At 37.0% G+C, this 13,623-nt stretch overlaps 1 protein-coding gene across 2 annotated transcripts in view; it reads right to left on the bottom strand.

Annotated features, from left to right (window-relative positions):
- The window catches only part of LOC127865609 (cytoplasmic aconitate hydratase-like), a 76,645-nt gene that overhangs the window by 55,302 nt on the left and 7,720 nt on the right, over positions 1 to 13,623 (bottom strand). The window contains exons 3-5 of one of the 2 annotated variants that reach the window (XM_052405477.1): positions 12,524 to 12,692; positions 12,157 to 12,294; positions 4,185 to 4,355 (exon numbers count right to left, since the gene is read on the bottom strand). In XM_052405477.1, coding sequence (XP_052261437.1) covers positions 4,185 to 4,355; positions 12,157 to 12,294; positions 12,524 to 12,692 — 478 coding nt within the window. The remainder of the gene's footprint in view (positions 1 to 4,184; positions 4,356 to 12,156; positions 12,295 to 12,523; positions 12,693 to 13,623) is intronic. The other variant, XM_052405479.1, reaches the window with a different exon arrangement.

Consider the following 13,623-nt stretch of genomic DNA (forward strand, 5'->3'; position numbering starts at 1 on the left):
CTGACGTTCTCATAACAGAAAGCATTTTATAAACCATGTATAGAAACAAGAGGGCCTGAAAGGCCAAAAGTCGCTCACCTGAGATAAAAAGAAAAGACCTGTTCTTTGCAGCCCAAGATATCAATAGAACAAATGTTCTAACCAAGTTTCATGAAGAACGAACAACAAATGGCCCCATGGCGGAAATGTTTTTCAACAGACTGGAAACATTTTTGAACTCGTCCAAGATATTATTTGAACAGATCTTCTGAAAAAGTTTCATGAAGATCCAACAATAAATGTGGCCTCTACAGTGTTAACAAGGCAAATATTCATGACACACAACGGAAGACAGAAAATTGACAAAAGGTGATCACAAAAGTTCACCATGAGCAAAAAATATTATGCTCATAAAGATTGTCACCATGTGAGATCAGCAAGTGTCATTCAGATTGAACAAAAATGTGACTAAAAGTATTCACAATGTTTTACTATAAACAACTGTGGTAGTGCGGTCTCGTTTGTTTACGCAAGTGAGCCGGTCATGGGACGGTTACGAGTTATGTAACTGTGTGAGCACTTATGTAATACAGAAATATTTATCGAGTCTAATTAAAGAAGGCTTATTTCTAACACACTGGTTGTAATTCAATTAACTAAAGGCGTCCAGTCAGATACGCCTTAATACACTCAAAGAATTAATCTATCAGTGAAAACCAAAGCAGCTTTAATGAAAATAACTAACTTTAGTCTAAAGAGTCTATGCATCGTTACAAATGAACAAATACACTAAATACCTTAATGAATGTAAAAAGAAGTTCACAATCTGTCAAAAAGACCGATATATATATTTGTTACTGTTAGTCTAGAAGTTGCTTCAAAAAGTTTGTTTATAAAATAAGTCTAACTTAATCTAAAGAACACAATTTATGGAGAGTGGAAAACTCCAGTGACTCAAATGTAAAAAATAAGAAGAATTTACAAAAGTTATTTCAATCAAAAGAGTCTTTCTAATTTAGAAAATGCCAAATAACAAGGTTGCCATGGAAACAGTTTCATAGCACAGTAGTCTGCTAAATACACCAAAACACAGTAGATTAACATGGCTTATCAGTAAAGAATCAAGATAAGGCTCTACAGTGCATTAGTACATGTACAGTTATTTTATGACATAGGTTTATTAAATTGCATGCAAACTACTGTCTTTATGTAAACCACATTTTTTTAAAGAAGTCCCAGGTTTAAACAAGGGAGTTAACTATTAGAAAGTATGTACAGGTTATCTTTCTTTAACATTATGGCTTATCACAACTAGATTGTTCAAATGCTTTCACTATATTCATATAGAGAAAAATGCCCCACCCCCTGGCGGCCATGTTTTTCCACAGATCTGGACCATTTTCTAACTCAACCATCATATCCAGAAAACACATGTTCTGACCAAATTTCATTAAGATTGGACAAAAAATGTGACTTCTAGAGGGTTCACATGTTTTCACTATATACCAGGGATCATATTTTTTTCCGTTTTGTCGGTCCTAGACCGATTGGGGTCATGAAAAACCGATTGAAAATCCCAAACAGTCGGTCCTATTCTGTTTGCTAAAATTCACATGTCATGAAATCGATTACACAGTGAACATGCTAACACCCCCTATTTACATTCTTATCTCGATTAGGTGTGATATACCATTCGCTGAAGTCTCTAAACCGGTGAGGACCAGTTTATTGCATGTCAGCCGACTAGTATGACCCCAAGCAGCGAAGATTCGCGCGGTTGTGTATAAGTCATGCGTGAATTACCTGTGTCAATATCAATCGATAATTTCAATGGCTTATACCTAGCACTAATTAATCGGTCCGTAATGTGTACTCGTCCACGATAAAATCGTTGACAGTTACTTCGGAGATGGAAATCTTGATGTTATCCTCGTGGAAATTGTGCATTTCATGCATGAAACAGTAAACTTTCATAAAAACAAAGAAGAAAATCGGATATTCTGCAATAATTGTGGGCGGACCTTATACACTGAAAGCACGCGCTGTAACTAAACAAAACATGCCGATACATTTTCCACCAGCGTAATAATCCAGCAATAAAACAATGAAAGTCGCGGATCTGATCGACAGAACAGCCAAAAGTTATTTTATTAGCGGAACTTCACACAAGTACTCAAGAAAAATAATATACATTGTATAAAGCTTTAGTAAAGATCGTGTTAGAATCGAAATAATTCGTGTACTTTATTGTTTGTTGTTGAATAACCACGACCGGAAGTTTAGATGCGTGGTATCAAATCACACAGATTAATAATATTGGCAACGATGAAAAAAAGTCAGATAAAACAGCACACGAAATACGGAGCGTATATTGACTCATCTAGAGTCCATGCACGAAACAACAATGAAATAGCAAATGATAAAACCAATTGAGAAAACTCGTATTTACCGTTCAAAAAAATGCCCAAGGGAATTTAACTTGTACTGTTATTATACCACCTTCATGAATGGCAAAATCAATTGTATATATTTTAACGTAATTTGTCATGATTTCGGATATAAATTTTTGGACACATTTTCCCCAGTTAAATCCAGACCGATTGATGTTGCCGGAAAATATGATCCCTGCTATATACATATAGAGAAAAGTGCCCCGCCCCCTGGCGGCCATATTTTTTCACCGATCTGGACCATTTTCGAACTCGTCCGAGATATCAATGAAAGCAATGTTTTGACCAAGTTTCATGATGATTGGGCAAAAATTGTGACTTCTAGAGTGTTCACAAGGTTTCTTTATAGCCATATATGGAATACTGCTCCGCCCCCGGGAGGCCATGTTTTTCAACGGACCAGAACCATTTTTGAACTCAACCAACATATCATTTAGACAAATATTTTGAAAAAGTCACATGAAGATTGGGAATCAAATGTGACTTCTACAGTGTTCACAATATTTTTCTTTTTAAGACCTAGTGACCTAGTTTTTGACCTAGCATGACCCAGTTTCAACTCAGTCGAGGTATCAATGGACAAATGTTCTGACCAAGTTTCATGAAGATCGGACAATAAATGTGGCCTCTGGAGTGTTCACAAGGCAAATGATGACGCCGCACGACGGACAAAAATCAATCACAAAAGCTCACCATGAGCACAGCTGAGCTAAAAAATGTTAGAATTTGTATTTTGCGCATTAAAACTTTTGTTCATAATTATTTATTTCAAGGGGGTATGGGAACTAGGAAGACAGCACATACGCTGTAAAGTGGGGATTTGGAAATGCTTGGTCAACTGGCACTCTATAATCCTGACAACAGAGTAAGAGTGGCACCTACCAAAACAGCAGTCAAATACAGATGAGCCTTGTTCTGAGAAAACTGGGCTTAATGCATGTGCGTAAAGTGTCATCCCAGATTAGCCTGTGTAGTCTGCAAAGGCTAATCAGGCATGACACTTTCCGCCTAAGCTTGATTTTCGGTATACAGGTACTTCTTTGACACTAAAAATACCATAAAAGCATAAAGTGTTGTTCCTGATTTAGCCTTTGCGGAATGCACCGACTAATCTGGGACGACACTTAACGCACATGCATTAAGCCCAGTTTTCTCAGAACGAGGCTCATATATTATATGAGAAAAGATAAAGATCCACAAAAGGCACAGGGTGCTGATATAAAGGGCCAAGGTGGAAAGCACAACAAGTTTGGAGGCGTTTTCAAATTAACGAAACAATACAGGGAATTACTAAGATAAGTACTTGTAAGACTAATATATTTATGCTCCTTTAAATATTTTCGCAAATACATAAACAATCACAACAGTGGGGATGTCAAAAGGAGCAGCCCCAGCACCCTGTTATTTTGCTAAAGATCTTCTGAACATGACATAGGTACGGAGATCCCAGATAATGTCTATTCCTTTCACAAATGGTGTATACATTAGTGACACATCAGTGAAGCATGCAAGGCCATAATTTTTGTATTTTTCCACCATTTAACTTAATTGTTAATTTATTCTGGCCAGTGAGAACACATCCATTATACTGCAATTGAAACGTCACTTAAAATTTATACAACACTAAGAATTAAGAAAAATAAAATCAATTAAGATCAAAAGCAAATACTTAGTATATAATTTTTGTTAGATATGTCAAGGTGCAGTTAATTGAGAAAAGGCACACAACAGAGAAAATTGTGTCTATGTACCAACCCTGGCGTCGTGTGGCCGTGAAAGGGACAGACTTTATCTGAGATTGGCCCTTGACCTTCCGAATGGCAGAGGTCACACATCATCTGACCTTTCACCTTCAAGGCACTAGTGGGCTGTAGCCTTTTACATGACACTTGCCCCCCGCCTGGGTTAGGGGCATTTAGTAAATTGCTGAAAACAAACAAATGAAACGTCTCCTTTAGGTAACTGTAGCAATACAACCGCCTGTAAAGACAGCCTTGTAAAAGAGACGTTTATGCAGGACCATGGCATGCTTTCCTTCTGGCTACTGATTTAGTGTAAACTATGATTCTTCATTACCCCTTACCCACCCCACTTCAAGCACTTGGTTGCCTCAAACAAGAATCCGTTTAATATCTTGTTAACGTTGATATTATTTCTATTTTAAATGTTTTTTAAATTATTAATTGACAATAAATAAAGAACAATGCTGAAATCTAGAATGAGAAGAATTTCTATGCTAAAACATTTTACCTGCAAAAGTTATGTCAAGTTCAACCAAAACAAAAGAGAGCATTTGAAGTAATTATTCACAAATCAGGCTAAACATTTCTCTTTACCTATTCTTTATACATGCACAATGTGACCTCATTGAACATGTATTTGAAATTCTTCTGAGCTTTCCCAGCGAAATGAGAAGGCATGCCACTGACAGGTCTTATAATGAATACGAGTCTGGTTAACCATATGAAAGTGATCAAATGTGTCCTGAGAAAACTGGGCATAATGCATGTGCGTAAAGTGTCGTCCCAGATTATCCTGTGTAGTCGGCACAGGCTAATCAGGGACGACACTTTCCGCCTAAATTGGTTTTTTGCTAAGAAGAGACTTCATTTAAATGAAAAATGTCATTAAAAGCGGAAAGTGTGGTCCCTGATTAGCCTGTGCAGACTGCACAGGCTAATCTGGGAAGACACTTTACGAACATGCATTATGCCCAGTTTTCTCAGAACACGACTCAAATAAAGGTGGTTGATTACGCCGTGGATCACTGGGTGGGATTGCAATATTGCTAGATGTACAAACATATGGAACACAAAGGAGCAGTAAGTTTGGGACAAATGGTTGTGCTTGAAATAGTTATACATTGTATATTTGTAAGCTTTGTGTATAAGATACCAGCGTTCAATGCTGTACTAGCAGCTCTGTTTCCACTACAACCCAAGGGCTTTTTTCCCTGTCTTTCCCAGTGGCCTGTGGTCACTCAATTTGAGAAAAAATAAGTCACAAACTTTTCAAAACTGTGAAAAAATGAGTTGCAAACTTTCAAAATTGTGAAACAAACAGTCACAAACTCGTTAAAATTGTATAAATTTGAGTTGTGAACTGCTCAAAATTTGAAACATTTCAGATGTCAACTACTCAAATTGTTATAAACAACCATTCTCTCGGAAGAAAAAAAGCCCTGCAACCCTGCCATGTTCCTGTGCTACCACACCTAGTCATGACAAGCCACTACCCCAAAAGCTCTGAGTTCACACGACAGGAGGGGACAGGATGACACGGACAGAATGTCAACATTGAACATACAGTCAAACACTACTATTTTAAAGTAGTTGGGACAGTCCTAAATAGTTTACAATAAGAAATTTCGAAAAAGGAATATAATAACAAGAGCACCGCATAACGGGTGCCATGCTCGGCTGCGGTGCAGTTTTGAATAAATGAAAGCTTGTCAGAATATTTTTTTTAGAGGTCACAGTGACCTTGACCTTTGACCTAGTGACCCAAAAGTGGGTGTGGCATGTAGAACTCATCAAGGTGCAGCTTCATATTAAGTTTCAAAGTTGTAGGTTGAAGCACTTTGATTTTAGAGCTAATATTAAAAAACTTGACAAAATGTCAAGGTTTTAGGGGACGGCGGACGACGACGAGCTGGCTATGAAAACAGCTGAGCTAATAAAGGGACATGAATACCAGATTAAAAAAACAACAACATAGGTTCAATTTTGTCAGATACACAAATGATTAGTTTCATAAAACCAAAACAAAATAAAGATGAATTTGAAAAGGAAACTCAAATTAATGATGTTTGTTTCAGTTGAGTAAAGAAGGGAAATAAATGGGACCGGAAAAAAAAACCTTCACCGTAGTGACTTATTACAATTAAGAGTGTTTGAAAAAGCGTTGTCCAACTGTAAATCATTCATCACTTATTCTAAGAAAAAAAAGAGAATATTTAGTGTCAATAACTCAAGAAATCGAAACATCTTTTGTGTGAACACTGTACTAAGATAAGTCATGTATTTTGTTTCTTTAAATGCAAATACCTGTTCAATTTAATATTCCTTTCAGTGTTAGAAAGTGCTATCACCATATCTAAAAACAACGCTGATAGTTTCTATTGACTTAAACAGGACAGTATAAAAGACCATAAAGTGCTATCACCATATTATCTGTAAAGAAGATGGATAGCTGCTTTTGGCTTTCACTTTGCAGTATTCATTCATAGACCAGCAGTTAAAAACAGGACAGTTATAATCACTGAAATAAGCAGGATAATAAAATAGAACAAGTCAATATCTGAACTGCCAGTAACATTCATTTCTAATTATTGAAAGTTATTTTTTTAATGTGGAGTGCTTAGTATGCATTTTCATTAAATGGAATTAAATACAAAAGCATGAAATGATCCTTAATTAATTGTATAAACTATTTAAGAGAACTGAAGTGACATGTTTTAAGTTTGTGAGTTTGCCATATTTATTAACTATACCAAGATGCTTTTGTGAAACACTATGTCCCCGTATATGACGTTTGACCTTGGAGGATGACCTTGACCCTTCACCACTCAAAATGTGCAGCTCCATGAGATACACACGCATGTCAAATATAAAATTGCTAGCTTCAATATTGCAGAAGTGACATTACATGAGCAATTTTGACCCATATATTTGACCTTAAAGGATGACCTTGACCTTGACCTTTCACCACTCAAAATGTGCAGCTCCATGAGATACACATGCCTACCAAATATCAAGTTGCTATCTTCAATATTGCAAAAGAACTCATCAAATGAGCGATTTTGGCCACATATATTTGACCTCTGACCTTGAAGGATGACCTTGACCTTTCACCACTCAAAATGTGCAGCTCCATGACATACAACATGCATGCCAAATATCAAGTTGCTATCTTGAATATTGAAATATTGCAAAAGTGTACATTAAATGAGCGATTTTGACCCATATATTTGACCTTTGACCTTGAAGGATGACCTTGACCTTGACCTTTCACCACTCAAAATGTGCAGCTCCATGAGCATGCCAAATATCAAGTTGCTATCTTGAATATTGAAATATTGCAAAAGTGTACATTAAATGAGCGATTTTGACCCATATATTTAACCTTTGACCTTAAAGGATGACCTTGACCTTTCACCACTCAAAATGTGCAGCTCCATGAGATACATATGCATGCCAAATATCAAGTTGCTATCTTCAATATTGCAAAAGTTATTGCAAATGTTAAAGTTGGCGCAAACAGACCAACAGACAGACAGGGCAAAAACAATATGTCCCCCACTACTATAGTGGGGGACATAAAAATATCTGACAAAGAACAGCTTTAAAACTACATAAGACCTTATTCTTCTGGTGTCAAATGCCTACAGAATTTCATTACACCGGATGTGTATAGTGTCAAATGCTTGCAAAGCTTTATAGACCTTAATTTCATAGTGTGAAATGCTTACAATTGGAATGCTGGTAACTTTAGAGCATAGACTTCCAAGAGTTTCAGCGCCATACAAAGATTAAGGGATGTGAACATTTTACAATATCCAAGGGCCAGTATTATGACTTTATCTAAGCATGAGATTATAGATATACATATGTATCATGCTTTAAATACCAGAAGTCACCTACATATATGTGCATTGCAGGCCCATCTTGAACTCTTCAGGTGGAACTTAATATTACATTAAGTGCCCAAAACAAAATGTAGGTCAACAAGATACAGTAACTATCAGTGTCAAGTTAACACATAAGTAGAGTTTACCAATACCTCTTACTGCTATACTCATGGTATTCAGGACAGAACAAAATCTAGAATGGGAATTGCCTTTTGAAATGTTTACTTAAATTGAAAATAGTTGTTTTTTACTGTATGGGCAACACTCACTAGGAAATTGACAATACATGTTTTCAACATTATAGTAACTAAGGTTCAACTTATAGAGATGGAGTGGGATTTGATTTTTTTTAATATACATAAAATAAACTTTTAATAGAGAATGTTAGGTTATCATTTGGGAAAAAAACTTTTTAAGATCAGGAATGGGACTCTCTGGCCCCAAATTAAACCAAACAAGAGATGTGTTCGTCAGAAACACAATGCCCCCTATTGCGCCGCTTTGATTTATTTTTTTTACCTTTGACCTTGAAGGATGACCTTGACCTTGACCTTCCACCACTCAAAATGTGCAGCTTCAGGAGAACGCCGCTTTAAAATAAAAAATTTGACCTTTGACCTTGAAAGATGACCTTGACCTTGAAGGATGACCTTGACCTTGAACTTCCACCACTCAAAATGTGCCGCTTCTTGAGAACACCGCATTGAATTTTTTTTTTTTACCTTTGACCTTGAAGGTTACCTTGACCTTGAAGGATAACCTTGACCATGAACTTCCACCACTCAAAATGTGCAGCTTCATGAGAACGCCGCTTTGAATTTTTTTTTTTGGACCTTTGACCTTGAAGGATGACCTTGACCTTGAAGGATGTCCTTGACCTTGAACTTCCACCACTCAAAGTGTGCAGCTTCATGAAAATGCCGCTTTGAATTTTTGTTGTTGTTGACCTTTGACCTTGAAGGATGACCTTGACCTTAAACTTTCACCACTCAAAATGTGCAGCTTCATGATATACACATGCATTCCAAATATCAAGTTGCTATCTTCAATATTGAAAAAGTTATGGCCAATGTTAAAGTTTTCGGACAGACAGACACCATATATTTGACATTGAAGGATGACCTTGACCTTCATCTTTCACCACTCAAAATGTTCAGCTCCATGAGATACACATGCATGCCAAATATCAAGTTGCTATCTTTAATAGTGAAAAAGTTATGGCCAATGTTAAAGTTTTCAGACGGACAGACACCATATATTTGACATTTGACATTGAAGGATGACCTTGACCTTCATCTTTCACCACTCAAAATGTTCAGCTCCATGAGATACACATGCATGCTAAATATCAAGTTGCTATCTTCAATAGTGAAAAAGTTATGGCCAATGTTAAAGTTTTTTCGGACGGACGGACAGACTGACATACACATACTGACTGACGGACAGTTCAACTGCTATATGCCACCCTACCGGGGCATAAAAAAACACTGCTGAGTGACCAAAGTGAGAATGGTTAAAAGTTCTTTGTTTTGTGAAAGACTCAGTCTTAGTAGCAATGTCACGATTTATTGTAGTAATTACTGCTAACCAATCAATTTGGAAACATGTCATGCTTGTTTTCTTGAAAAGGCAATTTAAGGGAATAATATCAGTGCTCCAGCAAGGCCTAAATTAAAGGGCGCCCCGCCTGCCCCTCCGAACCTCTGCCCTGCACTTCCTTTTTTACATATGATTATTTATAAATTTCATTGTAATTAATTTATTTCTCATAGTAGACATTTATATTTGAATGGTTTAATAACAAGCAAATTCGTAGAATTGATATCCCCCGCAACATATGCTTTGTTTGAGGATGGGTGCAAATCGGACGACGGATGGACAGCCGGACAACGCCAAAACAATATCTCTCCGCCTCTGGCGGAAGATATATACTCATACCAAGTTTCAATGAAATCCGCCAAAGCACTTCCAAGATATGGCTCCGGACACAAAAGTGCCTATAGTAAAAAGCATTTTTTCAAGATACAAAGGGCCATAACTCTGTTTTTAACAAATGGTATACAATGACATTTGGCGTGCATCATCCTCTTATGCATATATATACTCATACCAAGTTTCAATGAAATCCGCCAAAGCACTTCCAAGATATGGCTCCGGACACAAAAGTGCCTATAGTAAAAAGCATTTTTTCAAGATACAAAGGGCCATAACTCTGTTTTTAACAGATGGTGTACAATGCCATTTGGCGTGCATCATCCTCTTATGCATATATATACTCATACTAAGGTTCAATGAAATCCGCCAAAGCACTTTTAAGATATGGCTCCGGACAATAAATTGCCTATAGTAAAAAGCATTTTTTCAAGATACAAAGGGCCGTAACTCTGTTTTTAACAGATGGTGTACAATGCCATTTGGCGTGCATCATCCTCTTATGCATATATATACTCATACCAAGTTTCAATGAAATCCGCCAAAGCACTTCCAAGATATGGCTCCGGACACAAAAGTGCCTATAGTAAAAAGCATTTTTTCAAGATACAAAGGGCCATAACTCTGTTTTTAACAGATGGTGTACAATGCCATTTGGCGTGCATCATCCCCTTATGCATATATATACTCATACCAAGTTTCAATGAAATCCGCCAAAGCACTTCCAAGATATGGCTCTGGACACAAAAGCCGGACGGACGGAAGGATGGACGGACGGACAGCCAGACAACGCCAAAACAATATCCCTCCGCCTCTGGCGGGGGATAATAATGGGAATAATAGATTCTAACAAGAAACTGTCGGAGACGGGTGGTGCTTCCCAAAGGTTTTTTTGTCACAATATTGCACTATATATTTAGATAAAAGGAAACGTCTTGAGGGCACAGTAGTTGGGGGGACAAGAATTTTTTATATAAAATTTCAAAGGGCCATAACTCTGTGAAAAATCATCCCACCAGAACCAGCTGATAATATGCACATCTCCTCTTGAAAGTGAAGCTTCCCATAAAGTTTCATTGAATTCCAGTCATTAGTTGCTGAGAAATAGCCCGAACAAGAATTGCACTATATGTACAGTTAATGGAAAATTTCGAAGGGCCATAACTCTGTGAAAAATCATCCGACCCGAACCCGCTGATAATATGCACATCTCCTCTTGGTAGTGAAGCTTCCTATAAAGTTTCATTGAATTCCGGTCATTAGTGGCTAAGAAATAGCCCAGACAAGAATTGCTCTATATGTACAGTTCATGAAAAATTTCATAAGGGCCATAACTCTGTGAAAAATCATCTGACCAGAACCCGCTGATAATATGCACATCTCCTCTTGGTAGTGAAACTTCCCATAAAGTTTTATTGAATTCCGGTCATTAGTTGCTGAGAAATAGCCCGGACAAGAATTGCACTATATGTACAGTTAATGGAAAATTTCAAAGGGCCATAACTCTGTGAAAAATCATCCGACCAGAACCCGCTTATAATATGCACATCTCCTTTTGGTAGTGAAGCTTCCCATAAAGTTTCATTGAATTCCGGTCATTAGTTGCTGAGAAAAAGCCCGGACAAAAATTGTGCACAGACCGACAGTCCAATACTTAAAAACAATAACAGTGTATGTACAGGAAGATGTAATCCAGGCACAGTGCATTCCAACACATCATGAGTCCACAATCAACACAGGCCATCTTGGGCAAAATCATTACAATATCACTGATGCTTTACAAACAGTCAGAGGAAACTTGGCTGGGTACAGGAAGCTCCTAAACTGATTTGAAGGGTTGAAATGATCCATAATTAACGTACATGTTTTGCCACATGTGCCAATCTTTTTCCATATATCAAGCTATATTTTATCATGTAGAAACAATGTTTCAATGTAATGAACTATGTAATAATATTTTCTACTTAAATTGCACCATGTAATAATCATTTTCTGATAAACTGAAATATACATTTGGAAAAAAAGAAAATAATTTTTACACTTCTCAATTAAAATTGCAATATTGTTTAATCATTTTGTAATATTGAGCAATAGCGTTTATGACTCTTTTGCTGTAGCAGCATTGTTACAGCCCTATAGAAGTCCCCTAATCTACTGATCAGTTACCTGCGCGACACATCCACCTGTATTGAGTGGTCAATAACAAGGTCTGATGGACAGACTGGATTGATCAACTCCGGGTCACCGCCCAACCGCTCCACTGCATCACGCATGGCTGCAAAGTCCACAACTGCAGGCACACCCCTGTCAGTAACCATGGAAATTAGTACATCACTGTTTTCATATTTTTTTGGAATAAAATAAATATTTATTGTTTGTTATGAATTGTGAGGCCTTATGATGCCTTTGTTTTCAATTTAACTTCCATGAATAAATTGTCCAATTACCAAAAAAAGACATTATTGCAGATTGATGGAATGCTTTCATGCATGGAAGCTGACATGTCATTAACCGAATAAAACACAAAACTTACGTGAAATCCTGTAAAATAACCCTAGACGGTTTGAAAGGAATCTCTGCATCCTGTGACTGGTTGACTTCCCAGTCTAGAATCTTCTCAACGTCTGATTGGTTCACATAGAAGTCATCACAGTTGCGAACAGCTGACTCCAGCAGGACTCGGATTGAGTAAGGCAGCTTGCCTGAGGACACAACAATCTAACAGTTGTCATTGAAAACTTTTGAAGTAACAGTGCACACCACTGTGACTATTAAATACTAGGAACAGACGGTCTTGAATTTTTTTACAATTTTATTTAGAAAAGTTTAGTTTCATTATCAAACTCCATCTGGACACTATGGCCAAAACCTTGCTCTCTACTATTTCTTACCTTAACAAAAAAGGCCATCTTAGGAAAACATATAAATTATTACTGTTAAGTGTGTACATGTAAACTTAATAGAATATAATTGCCCTTTGTAATAAACTTAAGTAGACAGGGTTATGACCATGTGACTGAACAAGAATAGGTCAGATATTTATAATTATTTTCCAATTCAGCAGGAAACTTTGGCATAAAGGATGGGTCACTTGAGAAGAAACTCCTATTATAATTAATCCATTTATGCCTAGTGTCTAGAAAAAAGGTCTTGGCAAACAGCATAGACCGTCTCATCAGGGTCTGCGCTGTTTGCTTGAAGGAATTTCTGTAAGAAATATTCTAAATACAGTCAATCTTGTGGATGCGACCACTTGTATTGAGCGACCTTTGTCTTATGCGACCATTTTGAAATCCCACGGAGCTTTTTCGCTATATAATGATATTGTATTAAGCGACTTTTGTCTTACACGTCCAGCGACCGCTAATTTTTGTGTATTTTGATGTCCGAATCTTGAATTAAGCGACCACTAGGAGGTAAAAGTGGTTAATCTATTGATCTTTCAAGAACAAATCCGCGTTAATTGTTTATCTAAGCCGATAAGATGTACTGTAACACCTCTGCTTTGTTTTCACACCAACCATTATGATTATGCTTTGTTTCGTTGACCGGTTCTGACCGGCATTGTTGTAGACTGCTTATCAATTTATTGAGTTGAATAATAGAGGAACGTATTACGTATAGTCTACAGCT

The sequence above is a fragment of the Dreissena polymorpha genome, chromosome 2 (genome assembly GCF_020536995.1).
Source record: "Dreissena polymorpha isolate Duluth1 chromosome 2, UMN_Dpol_1.0, whole genome shotgun sequence".
Taxonomy (NCBI): domain Eukaryota; kingdom Metazoa; phylum Mollusca; class Bivalvia; order Myida; family Dreissenidae; genus Dreissena; species Dreissena polymorpha.